This window comes from Artemia franciscana, chromosome 9 (assembly GCF_032884065.1).
Source record: "Artemia franciscana chromosome 9, ASM3288406v1, whole genome shotgun sequence".
In the NCBI taxonomy this organism is placed as follows: domain Eukaryota; kingdom Metazoa; phylum Arthropoda; class Branchiopoda; order Anostraca; family Artemiidae; genus Artemia; species Artemia franciscana.
The window spans coordinates 26008574-26026737 of NC_088871.1; the positions used below are offsets into that span (position 1 = coordinate 26008574).

Below are 18164 nucleotides of genomic sequence, written 5' to 3' on the forward strand. Positions count from 1 at the left end.
AGGCCCAGGTTAAGCTTAAGATGAGCAAAAATGAAAACCTATAATAATTCAAACTCAAAATGACTTAATTTATTTAAAACGACTAATTTATTAAAGAATAAATGAAACCTCAAATGAGCAGAAATGAATTACGCAATGTCAGATAACAAATTATTCTTGAAATTCTCGGAAACACGCCATGAAATTCTTGGAAACCAGGATGTATGTTCTTGGAATGATGCCAAAAAAGGTTTTGGTAAGTCCAATAGTATATCGGAGCATGGGCTGCCACAATATCTGTGTCTCAAAAGACCAGATGTGAGGGCTGTCACAGGATTTATTTTTTATATCACTGGCAACTTGAATAATTACGCAATACCAGATAACGTATCTTTCCAAGTCCAAAAAATTATATGTCAAAAAAGAAATTCTAGAAATTCTAAGTCCCAAAAAACCCTAAATTTCATGAAATCATAAAACTACTCAGAAATTAAAAGTGTTGTTGCCTCAGTTATTATCTTAAAAGACCGGATCTGAGGGCTGTCAAAGGATGTATTGTTTTGTTTCACCGACAACATGATTAATTACGCAATAACGGAAGAAGCATCATTCTTGAAATTCTTGGAAACATACCAAGAAATTCTCAACATTTCAAAATAATTACAAGTCCCCAAAAATTCCAAAAAAATCCCAAAAAATCCGTAGGTTTCAAAACTTCAATGGAAAACTTCTTAGAAGCGAAAAATGTTTTTGACTCAGTTGTTATCACAAAATACAGTCATAGGATGTATTGTATTGTTTTATCGACACCATGGTGATTACGCAATACCAGATAACGCGTCATTCTTGAAATTCTCGGAAACATACCAAGAAATTCTCGGAAACATACCAAGATATTCTCGGCGTCCCAAAACAGTTCAAATTCCCCAAAACTTCTAATTAAAAAAAGAAATAACAATTCTAAGTCCCAAAAAAGACAACATAAATTTCAAAAAATCAATGGAAAACTGCGCAGAAGCCAAAAAATATTATTGAATCAATTGTTATATCAAAAGGCAAGATATGAGGTCTGTCACGGGATGTATTGTATTGGTTCACTGACAACAAGAATGATTACGCAATACCATGTGATGCAGCATTCTGGAAATTCTTGGAAACATTTTAAGACATTCCCAAAATCAGAATGATTATACAGTACCAGATAATGCATCATTTTTGAAATTCTCGGAAACATAAGAAATTGTTGTCTCTAAGAAATTGTCGTCGTCCCAAAATAATTCCCTAAAAAATTCGATATCCAAAAAATAAAATCATTTTTTACATTATTATAATTTTTAATAATTAAGATTTAATAATTAGGACAAAAAAATCATAAATATTAAAATCAATCGGAAACTGCTTAGAAGCTAAAAAATTTGTTGACTCAGTTGTTATCTCAAAAGACAAGATGTGATGGTTGTCACAGGATGTATTGTATTGTTTTACCTACAACATGAATGATTACGCAATACCAGATAACGCATCACTCTAGAAATTCTCGGGAACATGCCAAGAAATTTTCAGAAGCCAGGATGCATATTCTTATAATGATTTAAAAAAAAGTGTTAAAAACTCCAATAAAACATCAAAGAATGGACTGCAACAGTATGTGTCTCAAAAGACCAGATGTAAGGGCCGTCACAAGATGTGTTATATTGTTTCACTGACAACATGAATAATTACGCAATACCGCATAAAGCACATTCTTGAAATTCTCGGAAGCATATCAGGAAATTCTCGGCATTCCAAAATAACTCTAAGTCCCCAAAAAATTCTAGCTCTAACAAATTCTAAGTCAAAAAATTATATGTTCCAAAACAATCCGAAGTCTCAAGAAAATTCTCTCCCAAAAAAATATGATGATAAAATTAAACAAATTTTGATTTGAATTAGAAAAGAATAGTTGCGGGAATCAATCCATGGCTAATTGTAGAAAAAGCCAAGACACATAGTTCAATTGAGTGAGAGGTAATTCTGGTATTAATCCCCCCTTACTAGGATTGTATAAAAATGATGTTAGTTCATTTGTTAACAGATATGTCTATCTATTATCCGATCAGGCGTCATTCCTAGGGTAGTAGAACTAAGATAGATAGTCATAGAGCTAAGATAGTTATAGAACCTTGAAAAACTTAAAAAAATTCAAAGTTAAAAAAAATCGAAGTAAAAAAACTGGGAGAGGGAGGTCATTAGGGCCCTGGAGAGACTTGATGCCCAGAGACAAATACTGAGAAATCGATTGTGCAAATAAATTGTTACGATGTAGTAACTCTTAACACAAATTTACCTGCGTCCCAGAAACAACACATTGATTGCCTAGAGTGTATTACTAAGAATATAATTTTAACAATGACTTGTTAGCTCAGTTGAGTAACGATTTGTTGTTTTGCGATAGGAAATAATGGGTTTCACGTTCGATTCCTACATCAAACATAAATTTCATAAAATCAACGGAAAACTGCTTAGAAGCTAAAAATGTTGTTGGAAAAGAAAAAACTTCGTCATCTATAACATTAGTTGAACAGTAACGTCATCTATGACCTTGGTTATGTAGATGGAAACATTGGTGGACTCGCCGTTAAACCTTCATCATTTTTTAAACCACTGATGGATGCTAATACTTGCGACCTGGCTCAATAGTAAGTGAAACTCTAAAAAAAAAGGAATTTGACACCAATACATATACCAAAAGCATCGGATTTTTATGCTAATTTTAAATATATAAGCTTCTTCAATTTTAGTCTTACCCGTCAAAAGTTACGAGCCTGAGAAAAATTGTCTTATTTTTGAAAAAAGGGGACACACCCCTAAACGTCATAGAATCTTAATGGAAATCATACTATCAGATTCAGCCTATCGGAGAACCCTATTGTAGCGGTTTCAAGCTCCTTTCTGCAAAAATGCGGAATTTTACTTTTTTTTTGCCAGAAGAAAGATCACGGATGCGTGTTTATTTGTTTGTTTTTTTTCTCCTAGGGTGATGTTGCTAGAGTGCTCATTCTAACCGAAATTAAAAGTTATAATTCCCTTTTTAACTCAATAAAAAATTCGAGGATAACTAGGCCCCCTCCCACTCTCATTTTCTTCCAAAGCTGCCGAATAAAAATTTTATTGATTCCCATTTTGTTCAGCATAGGAGAAAAATCTAATAACTTTGTCTTTGAGGAACAACCTAATCCCCCAAAGTTCCCGGGGGAAGGGCTGCAAGTTATGAACTTTGACCATTGTTTATTGGGATTTTTTCTGCTGGGAGAGTCGGGGGAGAGGATTTCATGGTAGGATCTTTTCATGTAGGCATTTTTTATGGGGGAAGACAATTTCCATGAGGCTGGATTTCCCAGCATTATTAAAAAAAACACTCAGAAATTAAATAAAAACATAAGGTAATTCATATGGCACTTGCGACGAGGTCGAAAGAGCCAAGAGCCAAGAGCTCATATGGTATGAGCTCTAGCAAAATTCTAAGAATCGTAGATTGCTTTAAAAGGAAAATAAAAGGCTTAATGCCGGTCGGGATTTAAAATAAGAGCTCTGAGTCACAAAGTCCTTCTAAATATCAAAATTCATTAAGATCTGATCACCCACTCGTAAATTAAAAATACCTCATATTTTTTAATTTTTCCTCTCCTTTCAGCCCCCCAGATGGTCGAATCGGGGAAAACGACTTTATCAAGTCAATTTGTGCAGCTCCCTGACACGCCTACCAATTTTTATCGTCCTAGCACGGCCAGAAGCACCAAACTCGCCAAAGCACTGAACCCCACCACCTAACTCCACCAAAGAGAGCGGATCCAGTCCGGTTACGTAAATAACGTATCTACGACATTTATAAGCGTCTTCCGAGATTTCCGGTTCCCCTTCTACTCCCCCAATGTCAAAAGATCTGGTCGGTATTTGAAATAAGAGCTCTGAGACATGAGTTCCTTCTAAATATCAAATTTCATTAAGATCCGGTCACACGTTCTTAAGTTAAAAATACCTCAATTTTTCTGATTTTTCCAAATTAACAACCCCCAGCTCCCTCAAAGAGAACGGATCCGTACCAATTATGTCAATCTCGTATCTATAACTTGTGCTGATTCTTCCCATCAAGTTTCATCCCGATCTCTCCACTGTAAGGTTTTTCCAAGATTTCCAGTTTCCAAGATTTCTGTTTCTCCCCTCCAACCCTCTATGTCCCCGGATCTGATTCGAAATGAAAAAGGAGCATCTGAGACATAAGATTCTTCTATATATCAAGTTTCATTAACATCCGATCACTCATTCGTAAGATACTTCGATTTTCACGTTTTCCATGAATTTCTGTTTCCCCCTCCAACTCCTTCAATGTCACCGGATCTGGTCGAGATTTGAAATGAGAGTACGAACGTACCCTTTCGTAAGTTACCAATATCTCATTTTCCTAATTTTTCCGAATTACTCCCCCCCCCAACTCCACCAAAGAGAGCGGATCCGGTCCGGTTATGTCAGTCACCTATCTTGGACTTGTGCTTTTTCTTTCCACCAAGTTTCATCCTGATCTCTCCGCTTTAAGCGTTTTCCAAGATTTTCGCCCCCCCCCCTAACCACACTAGATGCGGTCGGGATTTAAAATAAGAGGTCTGAGTTTCGAGGTCCTTCTAAATATGAAATTTCATTAAGATCCGATCACTCCTTCGTAAGTTAAAAATACCTCATTTTTCTAATTTTTCAGAATTAACCCTCCCCTCCCAACTCCTTCAAAGAGAACGGATCCGCTCCGTTTATGTCAATCACGCATCTAGGCCTTGTGCTTATTTTTCCCACCAAGTTTTATCCCGATCCCTCAACTCTAAGCGTTTTCCGAGATTTTAGGTTCCCCCCTCAATTCCCCCCAATATCACCGGATCCAGTCAGGATTTAACATAAAAGTCTGAGACACGGTATTCTTCCAAACTTCAGATTTCATTAAGATCCGACCACTCCTTCGTAAGTTAAAAATACCTCATTTTTTCTAATTTTCAGAATTAACCCCCCCAACTCCCCCAAACAGAGCAGATCTGTTCCGGTTATCTCAATCACGTATCTAGGACTTCTGCTTATTTTTCCCACCAAGTTTCATCCCGATCCCTCCATTCAAAGCTTTTCCCAAGATTTTAGGTCCCCCCAACAGCGGATCTGGTCGAGACATGATATCCTTCCAAACATAAAATTTCATTAAGATGTCATCACTCGTTCGTAAGTTAAAAATACTTCCTTTTTCTATTTTCTTCGGAATTAACCGACCCCCCACTCCCCCCAGACGGTCAAATCGCAATGGTGACCCAGATGGGGTCACGACCAGATGGTCGTGACCCCAGATGGTCACGATTATTTCTAATTTAATCTGGTCCGGTCCCTGATACGCCTGCCAAATTTCATCGTCCTAGCTTACCTAGAAGTGCCAAAAGTAGCAAAACCGGGACAGACAGACCGGCAGGCCGACAGACCGACAGACAGACAGACCGACAGAATTTGAGATTGCTATATGTCACTTGGTTATTACTAAGTGCCATAAAAACAACTTTTTTTTAAACTGAAACCAAGAAGCAACATTAAAACTTAAAACGAACATAAACTATTACGTACATCAAGGCGTTCGCCCCCTCATCGATACCTCGCTCTTTACGCCAAAATATTTTTAGTAATTTCAAAAGAGCTATTTATTCTAATTAAAGGGATTTTGTAATTCAGGAGGCATTCTTAAAGAATTGAAGCAAAATTCTAACTTTAGCGTAAAGAGCTAGGTAATGACGAGGGGGCAAATCCCCTCATATACGTAATAATTTCTGTTCGTTTAAGTTTTAATGTTGCTCCTTACTTTCAGTTGAAAAAACTTGTTCTTTTTTTATTTTATTTAATAAAATAGGTATCATTAACATAAACAATACTATATGCTATAATCCTTTTTCTTCTCTTGTTTGGTTTTCTGGAGACGTAGATGAATAATCTCCCTGCAATTCCAGACCCTGTGGCAGCCAAGATGAAACTCTAGGCCCGTTTTGCTAAGCAGAGGTCAATCCTTTCTGTCACCACACCATAGTATGCCGCATTCTTTTTCTTTTTGAGTGAATGAGTATGAAGACACTTTCGCATAACCTCGTCCTCGGAATTAAATTCCGAGCCCAATGGTGTGTTACTTCAGCTGAGTCTGAACTCTGAGTTCTGTATTACCATGCCCTGATTAATCCAGCTGCACCACTTCAGGACAGATGTGCAGTATTTATAAATGTTGCAATAAATTCTATCATAAGAAGGTCAACTTCTAACGGAAACTGTGACCAAATAATTTTTTACGAATTATCCCTTATTCTCTGGTTTGTGCGCCACCTCTCCCCTCCCCCCAGGAAAATATATAACGTGACACTTAAAATATTTGGCTGTGTATAGCCGCGTTTTAATTCGTTTTTGACATTGTATTGTCTGAGTTTATGTTATTTTTTCATAATTATTCTTTCTAAGATGCAAGATACATATCAAATGAGAATCAAGAGAGCCACAACATTGGGCCTTACAAACTCAAGCCTACTGGGCACAGCTATGATAAAGAACATCTAAATTTGGGCCAAAATTTTGGAAAGACTTCTTTCAAAGTGGAAGAAACTAACTCTTTAGAAAGCGAATTGAAGCTGTCAGTAGGAGAAAGGGGATCTTTTCAGGGATTAACCAGCTCGTCTGATGAATTCTCTTCTGATCACGATCCGGTAAGTGAAGAAAAACTAAAATCAGTGTTTATTTGCTATTTTTGGGTCGAAAGATATGGTTAATTAGCTATTAGAACTCAGACATGCCACAACCGGCAATTATAAGATTTTCTGGTAATACCTGATAAAGCTGAAATCTATCACAATTAAACAGAAAGGAATGAAATAAACTCAGGAGTTTGATTCTAAGTTAAATTTTTAGAAAACTTAAGCTTTGAGCAATGACTGCTGTTGCACTCAATGCAATTATCAGAAATATTTCTTACGAGAAGACAATGCTGGCATAGGGAAACACATTATTTTGCTCAGGAAAGTTTTCCCATATTCCTACTTCAATTTTTAGCGCTGAATTCGAATATGGAATCAGAATCAATCTACTCACCCTAGGTTTCGTGTACGGTAGTAATTTCAAAATCTCTTTTTAAGAAAGTTGGATACTTTGGATTAATAATTTATCTTATATCGATTTTTTGATTTAATATGGCTTGGGAATTCAAAATTTCATCATATTTTTGTTTGTAACTTTCCCGATTTTGCGCAGTCATTTTTTTTAACTTTGACTAGAAACTTAAGTGTTTCGAACAAAATAATTCTATAAATCAATCGAGTACAAATTTGAACTGAATTCCCCAAGCTGACATTACAAGTTTGTTATAATAACAATTTGTTTTGGTTTTCAGCCAAATTACTTTCAAATTTATTAAGTACTTTTTTAATCATTTTTTTTTTGTTAAAAATATAAAATTAGCAAATAATTTCTTACAATGAAGAACTTCACAAGCTCATTGTACTGAAATTATGCGTGTTTTGATTTGCGATGAGGTTTTTGAAGTCACTTGCCAGACTGCTTTAAAAAGTATTTGATCCCACTCAATTCATTTTAGGAAAACACCAAAAACATTCAAATCTAGAACGAAGTAAAAAAGCTTCTAATTAAAGCACGAGGACTATGATTAACGAGGAAATTCAAATTATGTTTTTGATTTTGCGTAAAATTGTCTTTTAAAATCTCACTAATTTTGTTTTTTCAAAAAAATTGCTTCTCCCCCCTTAAGGCAATTAAAAATAAGAAAAAAAAACGATTGCCTATTGTAAAGTTAAGTACCTATTAAAAACTTTTGCCTATTCTGCATATAACAACTTAACCACGGTCAAAACACATTTCAACGCATTGGTTTGAAAAGTACAGCTATTTCTTACTTTCATAACTCTTAATATCAAATTCATACTTTCCCTTTAACTCAGTGTTAATTTTAACTCATACTTCCCCTTTGAAGTGTTCTAATATATATTAAAACTAAAATTCCCCCCCCCACTATTTACTATCCAAAGTGTGGTTATCCTAGATGTGACAAATTATTTAAACTAAACTAGTTTTTTAAACTAAGCTTAAACTTTTTTTGTCACAGTTGATTTCTTAAGTTACCGTTTTCCGTTAAAAAATACCATTCTCATAATATCAGGACACTTTACTGTGGGGCAATAAGAGCGGCATTAGCTGAGACTCAAGCTTTTCTCCTACACAAGTTTCTAATTTGTTTTGATATGTTATTATTTTCAATGTAAATTTAGATCTCAATCCAAAAAGAACATGTAGGAAATTATCCAAATTTACATTAAAAAATAAATAAACAATTTTCTTAAATTGCAGCTCTTTTTTAATATTTCAAAAATCAAATAAGTATATACTATAAGAGGATTTGTCGAAAAATTAGGAAGATGCAGCTATATTAAAGCCTTTCTTTCAACACGGTACCCTTTTCGTTCCATGCTGCAAAGGATTTCTTTGATGGAACCCCATTCCTCACTATTGTTACGTATCGCCCTCAAACGACAATTAAACGACAACCTCCAGTGCTGCCTACAACCCCATTTTTTACAAGGGTTCGTACGCGTACAACTACATCAAGACCTGTTACAAACTGGTGGGATGTTCCAATTCAACACAATGATTTGTATTCGTATCACGGTCTTGGTTCCTATGCGACATCAGAACATCATGCCGAGTCAAGTGCAATTAGGCCTTTGCCTTTTTATGCCACATTTTTAATGGCGATAAAACAGGTATTTAATAAATACCTACTTAGCATGCTCATTGTAAGTTGTTGTTCTTTCTTTACACCACCGACGTCTTTGGTTTTTAGAATGAAACCCCCCTATTTTATGTCAAAATTAAATGTATGTGATTACAATGAAGTCAAAACGCTGTATCAAGGGCCACTTATATCTTTTTCAAACATACTTCTTATTTCTATTCCACTTGAAAGACAAATACATGAACTGACACGTACTTCTGAATGGAAGTAAAATATAACCTAAAGGAATTTCTAATAAGAAAATGGTTAAGATTAACTAGTCTCGGAGCCATTCCAATATTTCCAGCTCTAGAGCATCCAACATACGTGAAGATTTTCAGTGGAGCTACCACTGTATATGAAAGATTTTTATGTAGCTTTTGTGTATTCAAAAACTAAGTACAAAAATCTCCTTTTATGTTCGTGTGGGTGGAGGAGGAGAATCTAGGCCCTAATTGGTGTATATTTATTAACTTCCTTTTTCGAGTTCAAGGTTGTTTCTTACATAATTTCGGTTTTGTCTATTTTTTGCCGTGTTTTATTAACTCTTTGCAATGTTAGTTTGAGCTAATGCAAGGTTGAGCATTGATACTTAGCTATTATTCTTTCCTTCTTTTCACTTATCTTGTCAAAACATTTTAATTTCTATCTTAACTGATTAGGAATGGAGCTGCCCAGTTCTCTTATCAAAGGCCTTGGAGGCCTTGATAACCCGATTGGAGAAACCCCAGGAGGCCTTGGAGCAAGTGTTATACATAGTGCAAATTACCAACTGTTTAAAAATAAGTTTAATACTCAGAAAAGCGGCTTGTTTGATGTTGGGTGTACGATTAGCTCGAAGCTTTCAGAGATCGTTCTTTGGGTCAAAAGGACCAAATATTTTTGTTTAGGAAGGAGAGGCAGGAGCCTGGAAATCAGCAAACAGGCCAAAAAGTCTGAGGCCAAGGTTTAGGCCAAAACTCTATTCAGTTTGAAAATTCTAGTCACAGATCCTTGTAACCAAAAGGGACCTAGTGTACAAAAAAATTATGGGGCATGACCCTCCAAAAAGGGCAAAATTTTTTTTGATGATCAGTTTTTGAACTTGCATCTTAAATTTTATGTGATATTCCCCCGTGGCAAATCCCCCCGGAAAATCTCCTGTAGAAAATTCCACCACACACAAAATTGAACAGCCAAAGAGAAAGTGCAAAATAGTTACCTCAAAATGTCGATCAGATATCCTAAGGGGTAAAAAAAAGACCAGACATCAAAAATAGTTTTAGGACAGGGGCTGGTTGGTCTCCAATCATTTTCTACTAAGGGCTTGAACTCTCAATTTCTGATCGAATGAGCATCTTCTGAAGTTTCTACGACCATGAGGCAAAGGTGGGGATGAGGAATGGACAGCTCTCCTCCTATACGGAATAAACTCCGGTCATTTTGGGGTTTAATGCTACTCATTACTTTCTAATAACAGCGTAAACCATATATATTCCTGGAAATCAAGAGGGACTATCAAGGTCATATTGAGGAGAAGGGCCAGTGATTTTGGACGCCCCCTGAAATGTTTGTCTGACTTACAAAAACGGTGTGGGGAATGGCTTGTTGCCCTCCAATCACTTTTGAATCTTAAAAAGAACATTATAACTTTTAGTTTACAGTCAAATGAGATGCTTTTAAAGTTTATACGACCACCCCTTCCATGCGAAATACCCCTTGAAAAAAATATAGGCCTATATGGTACATGAATATTAATACATTGAACCCTTATGGATCTTTGCTTTAGGCAACGCTATAGCATTGTCTCTTACTTAAATAGATGAGTAGAACTTTCATTTTCCCTTATAGTGAACATCCGATAGTATCCAGGGGGAATGGGGGAAATTTTCCTGAAGGAGTTTTCCACGGGGAGGAATTTTCGGGGGTTAGGAATTTTCCCAGGGGAAAACGCCTAGACCTTATTTTATAACTACGGGGAAGACGAAATTAGTGGCTTTTTAGATCACCTCAACACATATGATGGAAACCTGTAGTTTATTCCAGAAACTGAAAACGTAAGCTAAGTTATCCGTAGCAGTGATTTCAATCACCCCTCCCCCCCCACGAATTAAAAGAGGTTTTATAACTTCTCTCGTTAATCATGTCCTAAATATTTCCTCAGAGTCTTATATAACAGCAGAGTAAATTTTTTTGAGAGATTTACTTTTTGGAAACAGTTACCCCATGCCATTTACTAATTACACAATTAATCGTAGGCTTAAAAGACATTCACTTAAAACCAAATACGTTTTATCATGTGATAAAACAAACCTTGAAATGCAATTTACCTTCCTCACATATCAAAAATTACTACGAAATTTAACAAAGTTTGGACACAGAATAATGTGTTTTTGTATTTTTGCATAATGGAATATTGGAATTTTGTATTTTTTGCCAGAAGACAGATAACGGATGTGTGTCTTTTTTTTCTTTTTTTCATGGGTGATCGTTTCAACCCAGTGGTCCTAAAATATTGCGAAAGGGCGCATTCTAACGGAAATTAAAACTTTTAGTGCCCTTTTTAAGTGATAAAAAAATGGAGGGCACCTTGGTCCTCTCTCACGCTTATTTTTTCCAAATTCACCGGATCAAAATTTTGAGATAGTCATTTTGTTCAGCAAAGTCGAAAAGCCTAATAACTATGTCTTTGGGGACGACTTAATCCCCCTCAGTCCTTGGGGGAGGGGCTGCAAGTTACAAACTTGAACCATTGTCTACATATACAAATTGTTATTGCGAAGTGTACGGACGTTTTCAGGGGGCCTTTTTTGCGTTGGAGAGGGGGTCTGGGGGATGGGGCTACGTGGGAGGATCTATTTATGGAGGAATTTATCCTGAGGGAAAAGAATTTCCGTGAAGAGGGCGCAAGATTTCTTAGCATTATTTTAAAAAAATGAGAAAATAAATAAATAAAGTTTTTTTTTCAGCAGGAAGTAAGGAGCAGCATTAAAAATTTAAAGCATTAAACTAACAGCATTAAAGCTTAAAACGAACAGAAATTATTTTGTATGTAAGGACGTTCGTCTCCTCCTCATATCTCGCTCTTAATGCTAAATTATTTTTAGTACTTTCAACTATTTATTATACAGCCTTTGTTATTCAGGGGTCATTCTTAAAGATTCGGGACAAGATTCCAGCCTTAGTGTAAAGAGCGAAGTATTTACGAGGGGTGAACCCCCTCATTTACGTAATGAATTATATACAAATATAGAAATTCGTTGCGTAAGTTACGTATATTTATTACTAAAAGTTTGTAAAAAATAAAATGTTCTAGTTGCGTTTTTAAGTAACCAATAATTGGAGGGTAACTAGGCCTCCTCCCCCCTCATTTTTTATCAAAGTCGTCCAATCAAAATTATGAGAAAGTAATTTAACAAAAAAAAATAATATGCAAATCTCGTTGTAATTATTCATGTGCGGTGAGCCAAAATCAAAATTAAAACGTTCAAAAATTAAATAAAAAACTAGTTTTTTCAGATGAAAGTAAGGAGTGACATTAATCTTAAAACGAACAGAAACTATTCCGTATATGAAGGGGACTGTCCCCTCCTCAACGTCCCGCTCTTTATGTTAAAGTGTTTTATTGTTTTAAAAAGTAGAACTTTGACTATCAGTCTACAATTTCAATAGTCCACTCTTTACGCTAAAGTTTGACTCTTTCTGACAACTCTACTTTTTAAAACAATGAACAATTTTAGCATAAAGAGCTAGGTGTTGAGGAGGGGACAATCCTTTATATATATGGAATAATTTCTGTTTGTTTTAAGTTTTAATGTCGCTCCTTACTTTCAGTTAAAAAAACTTGTTTTTTTTATTTAATTTCTGAACATTTTTGAATAAATGCATGTTTTGATTTTGGCTCACCGCAAATGAATAATTAAAACGAAATTCGAATATTAATATTTTTTTGGCCAAATGGCTTTGTCATAGTTTTGACCGGACTATTTTGATAAAAAAAGGGTTGGGGGAGGAGGCCTAGTTGCCCTCCAATTTTTGGTTACTTAAAAATACAACTAGAACTTTTTTATTTTTATATGTTTTTAATTGTAATAAATATACGTAACTTACGAATTAAATTACGTAATGAACTTCTTTATATGTATATTTTTATTACGTATATGAGGTGGTTCGCCCCCTCGTCACTACCTCGCTCTTTACACTAAAGCTTGAATTTTGTCCCAATTGTTTAAGAGTGACTCCTGAATCATAAAGGCCATAGAATAAATATTTGAAATTACTAAAAATACTTTAGCATAAAGAGCGAGGTATTGAGGAGGAGACGAACCTCCTTATATACGTAATAATTTCTGTTCATTTTATGCTGCTCCTTACTTCCAGTTGAAAAAACAGTTTTGTTTATTTTCTCATTGTTTTTTTTTAAATAATGCTAGAAATTCCTGCGCCCCCTTCATGGAATTTCTCTTCCCTCATGATAAATTCCTCCATGGATAGATCCTCCCACGTAACCCCCTTCCTCTGTAGGTAGGGTTCTACAGTAGGGTTCTCTGATACCCTTAATCCGATGGTGTGATTTTAATTAAGGTAACTTGACTCTTTGGGAGTGTTTCTCACTATTCTCTAAAATAAGGCAAATTTTTTCAGGTTTGTAACTTTTGATGGGTATGACTAAACTTGTTGAAACTTATATATTTAAAATCAGCGTAAAAATGCAATTCTTTTGATGCAACTATGTGTATCAAAATTCCTCACTATTGAGCCAGATCGCTCCTTACTACAGTTCGTTACCACGAACTGTTTGATAGTCTACCATCCGTCCACCCTAGGGCAGAACTAAGGCAGACAGTCATGAAATCATGGAATCAGGTAGATGTTCTGACAGGTAATGACTGCAGTGTTCAAAATGCATATCGTTTTTAGTAAGTTGCAAGTAACATTGTGGCTTTTAGAAGTTTAGGGGATAGTAGTCGTACTCCTTCTTGTGATAGATTCCAGTTTTAGGTTTGACTAGACTAGCTATTTTAATTTCTGTATGTTTTAGTTTTAATTATTATATGATCATATTTTTACTTCTCTTGGGCTTTATTTTGGACTTTTACTTTTCTGCAAAAAGATTCTTTTTTGAGAAATTTTTCTTTTAATTAACCCCTAAAGTAGGTAAACATTTAATTTTCTATGTCCTAAAATCATGTTGTTCTGAGCGAGAAAAAGTAAAGAAAAGATACTACATTTATTCTTTGCTTCTAATTAAAGGGCAACTCCTTCAATCTTTTTAAATGACAGGGATAGCCTCGACTTTTGTCCCCCTTATTTATGTATCTTGGAATGTATCCTCACGAGGATAAGATAGGTATTCTCCATGTCAAAATTCTACTGGGAATGCAAAGAAGGCTCTGGAATCATAAATTCTTTCTCGTGTCTTCCTAAAAAAGGGAACGTGTTTAGCCTGCTCATTTAGGCTGAATTAACCAATTTAGTCTTTGTATATATGCAAGTACAATTGTGGATAATGTCCAGAAAATGTCTTGCGTTGTCTGCATTAAAAGTGGTTGGAACTTGTCATTAGAACCTGGCTTCTTCTCCATTTTGAAGAAAGCAGTTTAAAAGGGGAGTTTCAACCCAGGCACGTTTGCAGTATTGAAATTTGGAGGGAAAACCTTAGAAAAAATGCTAAAAATAGGTGAATAATGTTGTGAATATGATCGATAATTGTAAATATTTCGGCTAACCTCAGCTGAGACAAACGGCCAGTTCGATTTTTTCCACCTGAAAAGGAGATGTTAGTTTTAGTTTGCAGGCTTATGAAATAAATTGTATATTTTTTTGTGGTTGTTTCGTTTAAAATGTATTATTACTTATTAATTGTTGATATTATGAGGTAAACGAACTTCGTTAAGTTGAAAATAAAACAAATGGTGAAAATCACGACAATCTTTAATATTATTGACAGAAATACTATGAAATTATTGATAATAATTTCTTTTATTATTACATTTACGATTAATCAGTTGGCCCATAAATGGTGTGTCAAATATACAACATGAGTGGCGAGGGCTATGAGTGGCATCCATTAGCTGAAACATAATGCTTGAGCTGAAAAAAATTATCTAAAAAAATAAATGAAAAGCTACGATTTTAATCATGCCTAAATATCTCCGGATAAGCAATGCTAAATGTAGGAATCAGTTTTGAAATAAAATAATAACCCAGAAACTTCCAATGTAATTCTAAATTTATCCTAGGCTCACACGAATGCTCACACAGTAACAATATTTGCTTGTCATGATAATTTAGTTTTCAACGTCAGCAATTCTAGTTTAAAAGGACATTACCAGGCTGAACTACTAAGGCTACAAATAAACAGCCGTGAAACTAATCAGGAAACCAAAAAATAAAAAATTTAAAACAAATTCAATTGTTTAAGTATAATAATACTATTCTAAAGAAGAAGATAATCACTTACTACCTGGATTGCCAATACCAGGCCCTATAGCTATTCCACAGAACCACCTCTTAGAGGTGAAAGGACCTTCATGTTAATTTCTATATATCAAACAGTTCGTGGTAACGAACTGTAGTAAGGAGCGACCCAGCTCAATAGTAACCAAAACTCTAAAAAATGGAATTTTGATACCAATAGCTACATCAAAAGAGTCATATTTTAATGCTTATTTTAAATATATAAGTTTCATCAAGTTTAGTCTTACCCATCAAAAGTTACGAGCCTGAGAAAATGTGTCTTATTTTAGAAAATAGGGGGAAACACCCCCTAAAAGTCATAGAATCTTAACGAAAATCACACCATTCAGCGTATCAGAGAACCTATTGTAAAAGTTTCAAGCTCCTATCTACAAAAATCTGGAATTTTGTATTTTTTCTTTCCAGAAGGCAGATCACGGATGCGTGTTTATTTGTTTGTTTGTTTTTTTTTTCCCAGGGGTGATCGTATCGACCCAGTGGTCCTAGAATATTGCAAGAGTGATCATTATAACGGAAATGAAAAGTTCTAGTGCTGTTTTTAAGTGACCAAAAAATTGGAGGGCACCTAGGCCCCCTCCCACGCTAATTATTTTCCCAAAGTCAACGGATCAAAATTCTTAGATAGCCATTTGATTCAACGTAGTCGAAAAACCTTATAACTATGTCTTTGGGACGACTTACTCCCCTACAGTCCCCGTGGGAGGGGCTACAAGCTACAAACTTTGACCAGTGCTAACGTATAGTAATGGTTATTGGGAAGTGTACAGACGTTTTCAGGGGGATTTTTTGGTTGGGGGAGGGGCTGAGAAGAGGTAGATATGTTGGGGGAACTTTCCATTGAGGAATTTGTCATGGGGGAAGAAAATTTTCATGAAGGGAGCGCAGGATTCTCTAGCATTATTAAAAAAAAAACAATGAAAAAATAAATATGAAAAAGTTTTTCAACTGGAAGTAAGGAGCAGCATTAAAACTTAAAACGAATAGAAATTATTACGTATATGATGGGCTCACCACCTCCTAATACCTCGCTCTTTATGCTAAAGTATTTTTAGCAATTTCAACTATTTATTCTACGGCTTTTGTGATTCAGGGGTCATTCTTTATGAACTGGGACAAAATTTAAGCTTTAGTGTAAATAGCAAGGTACTGACAAGGGGGTGAACCCCCCTCATATATGTAATAAAAACATGAGAATACAAAAGTTCGTTATGTAAGCTTATTTATAAGTTACGTATATCTTTTATTAATAAAAACATTCGTAAAAAATTGAAAGTTCTAGTAGCCTTTTTAAGTAACCAAAAAATCGGAGGGCAACTAGGCTTCCTCCCCCGCTCTTTTTTTCTCAAAATCATTCGATCAAAACTATGAGAAAACCATTTAGCCAAAAAAATAAATGAATATGCAAATTTCGTTTAAGTTAATCCTCTGCGGAGAGCAAAAATCAAATCATGCATTGATTCAAAAACATTCAGAAATTAAATAAAAAAAAACAAGTTTTTTTAACTGAAAGTAAGGAGCGACATTAAAACTTAAAACGAACAGAAATTACTTGGTATATGAAAGAGGCTGCTTCCTCATCAACGCCCCACTCTTTACGCTAAAGTTTTTTACTGTTTTAAAAAGAGGAATTGAGAGAAAGAGTCAAACTTTAGCGCAAAGAGCGGGGCGTTGATGAGGAAGCAGCCCCTTTCCTATACGAAGTAATTTCTGTTCGTTTTAAGTTTTAATGTCGCTCCTTAAAAGCTTGTTTTTTTTTTTATTTAATTGCTGTACAGAAGACGAACAAACGGTGAAGTAATTTTAAATTTTTACTCATTCTTAAGTACAATTGGATCTTCAAGGGATTGAATTTGTCATTTCTGGTCTATAGCATATTGATTCACAATAATTATATTTGGATACACTTATTTATCTAAAGATATATGTCTTAAAACTCGGCAAATGATCGGTGTTTTTGACCCTCTTTGGCCATTTTTACTCCACAGTTTAATGTACTTTGTGGGTTATAAATAAATTATTATTATTATTATCAAATATCTTCTATCAATACTTGTATCATCTATGTCTTTTTATTTGTTTTTTAATCTCTTTTGGTAAGAAAGTCATATCTTCTATCAATACTTGTATCATCTATGTCTTTTTATTTGTTTTTTAATCTCTTTTGGTAAGAAAGTCAATTTGAACAATTTTTGGCTCTATTCCTAAAACTACCAGTTTTTTTCTTCTTTTTTTATTCAATAAAGCTTGCTTGTGGGTTATTATATTAATTGAAGAAATTTACAATCGCTTTTTTACGATTGTATCTTTTTATGGAAGTTTTTCTCTGCGATTGCTTATTTACAGACACTGCAAATTTCCATAATAATGGATATGTTTTAAATTATCAGGATACGCCCAAAAACCTGAAAATGAGACTGTAATGAAGTAATTCAATTTTGCTCTTTTATATATCCCTTGAACGTATTGAAAACTATAATTTGTATCTTCCTTATTGAATAAAATGAAGAATTTTAAATTCAAATCTAATGAATAAACATAATTTTTTTCTGCCAATAAAAACCAATAATTTCTTTCTGGCTAAGTTGGAGACATAATGACTTTATAACAGTACCACTTAGTCCTTGCTGAAAATTAAATAAAAAAAAACTAATTTTTTTAGCTGAAAGTAAGGAGCGACATCAAAACTTAAAACGAACAGAAATTACTCCGTATATGAAATGAGTTGTCCCCTCCGCAATCCCTCGCTCTTTACGCTAAAGCTTTTAATTGTTTTAAAAAGTAGCATTGTGGCAAAGAGTCAAACTTTAGCGTAAAGAGCGAGGGATTGCGGAGGGGACAACTCATTTCATATACGGAGTAATTTCTGTTCGTTTTAAGTTTTAATGTCGCTCCTTACTTTCAGCTAAAAAAA

The 18164-nt window shown here is 34.7% G+C and overlaps 1 protein-coding gene across 5 annotated transcripts in view; it reads left to right on the forward strand.

Moving 5' to 3' along the window:
* LOC136031200 (protein madd-4-like) overlaps nt 1–18164 on the forward strand; it is a 369461-nt gene that overhangs the window by 324319 nt on the left and 26978 nt on the right. For 3 of the 5 annotated variants that reach the window (XM_065710561.1, XM_065710560.1, XM_065710564.1), the window contains 2 exons: nt 6478–6719; nt 8499–8783. In XM_065710561.1, the coding sequence (XP_065566633.1) occupies nt 6478–6719; nt 8499–8783 (527 nt within the window). The remainder of the gene's footprint in view (nt 1–6477; nt 6720–8498; nt 8784–18164) is intronic. The other 2 variants (XM_065710563.1, XM_065710562.1) reach the window with 1 other exon arrangement.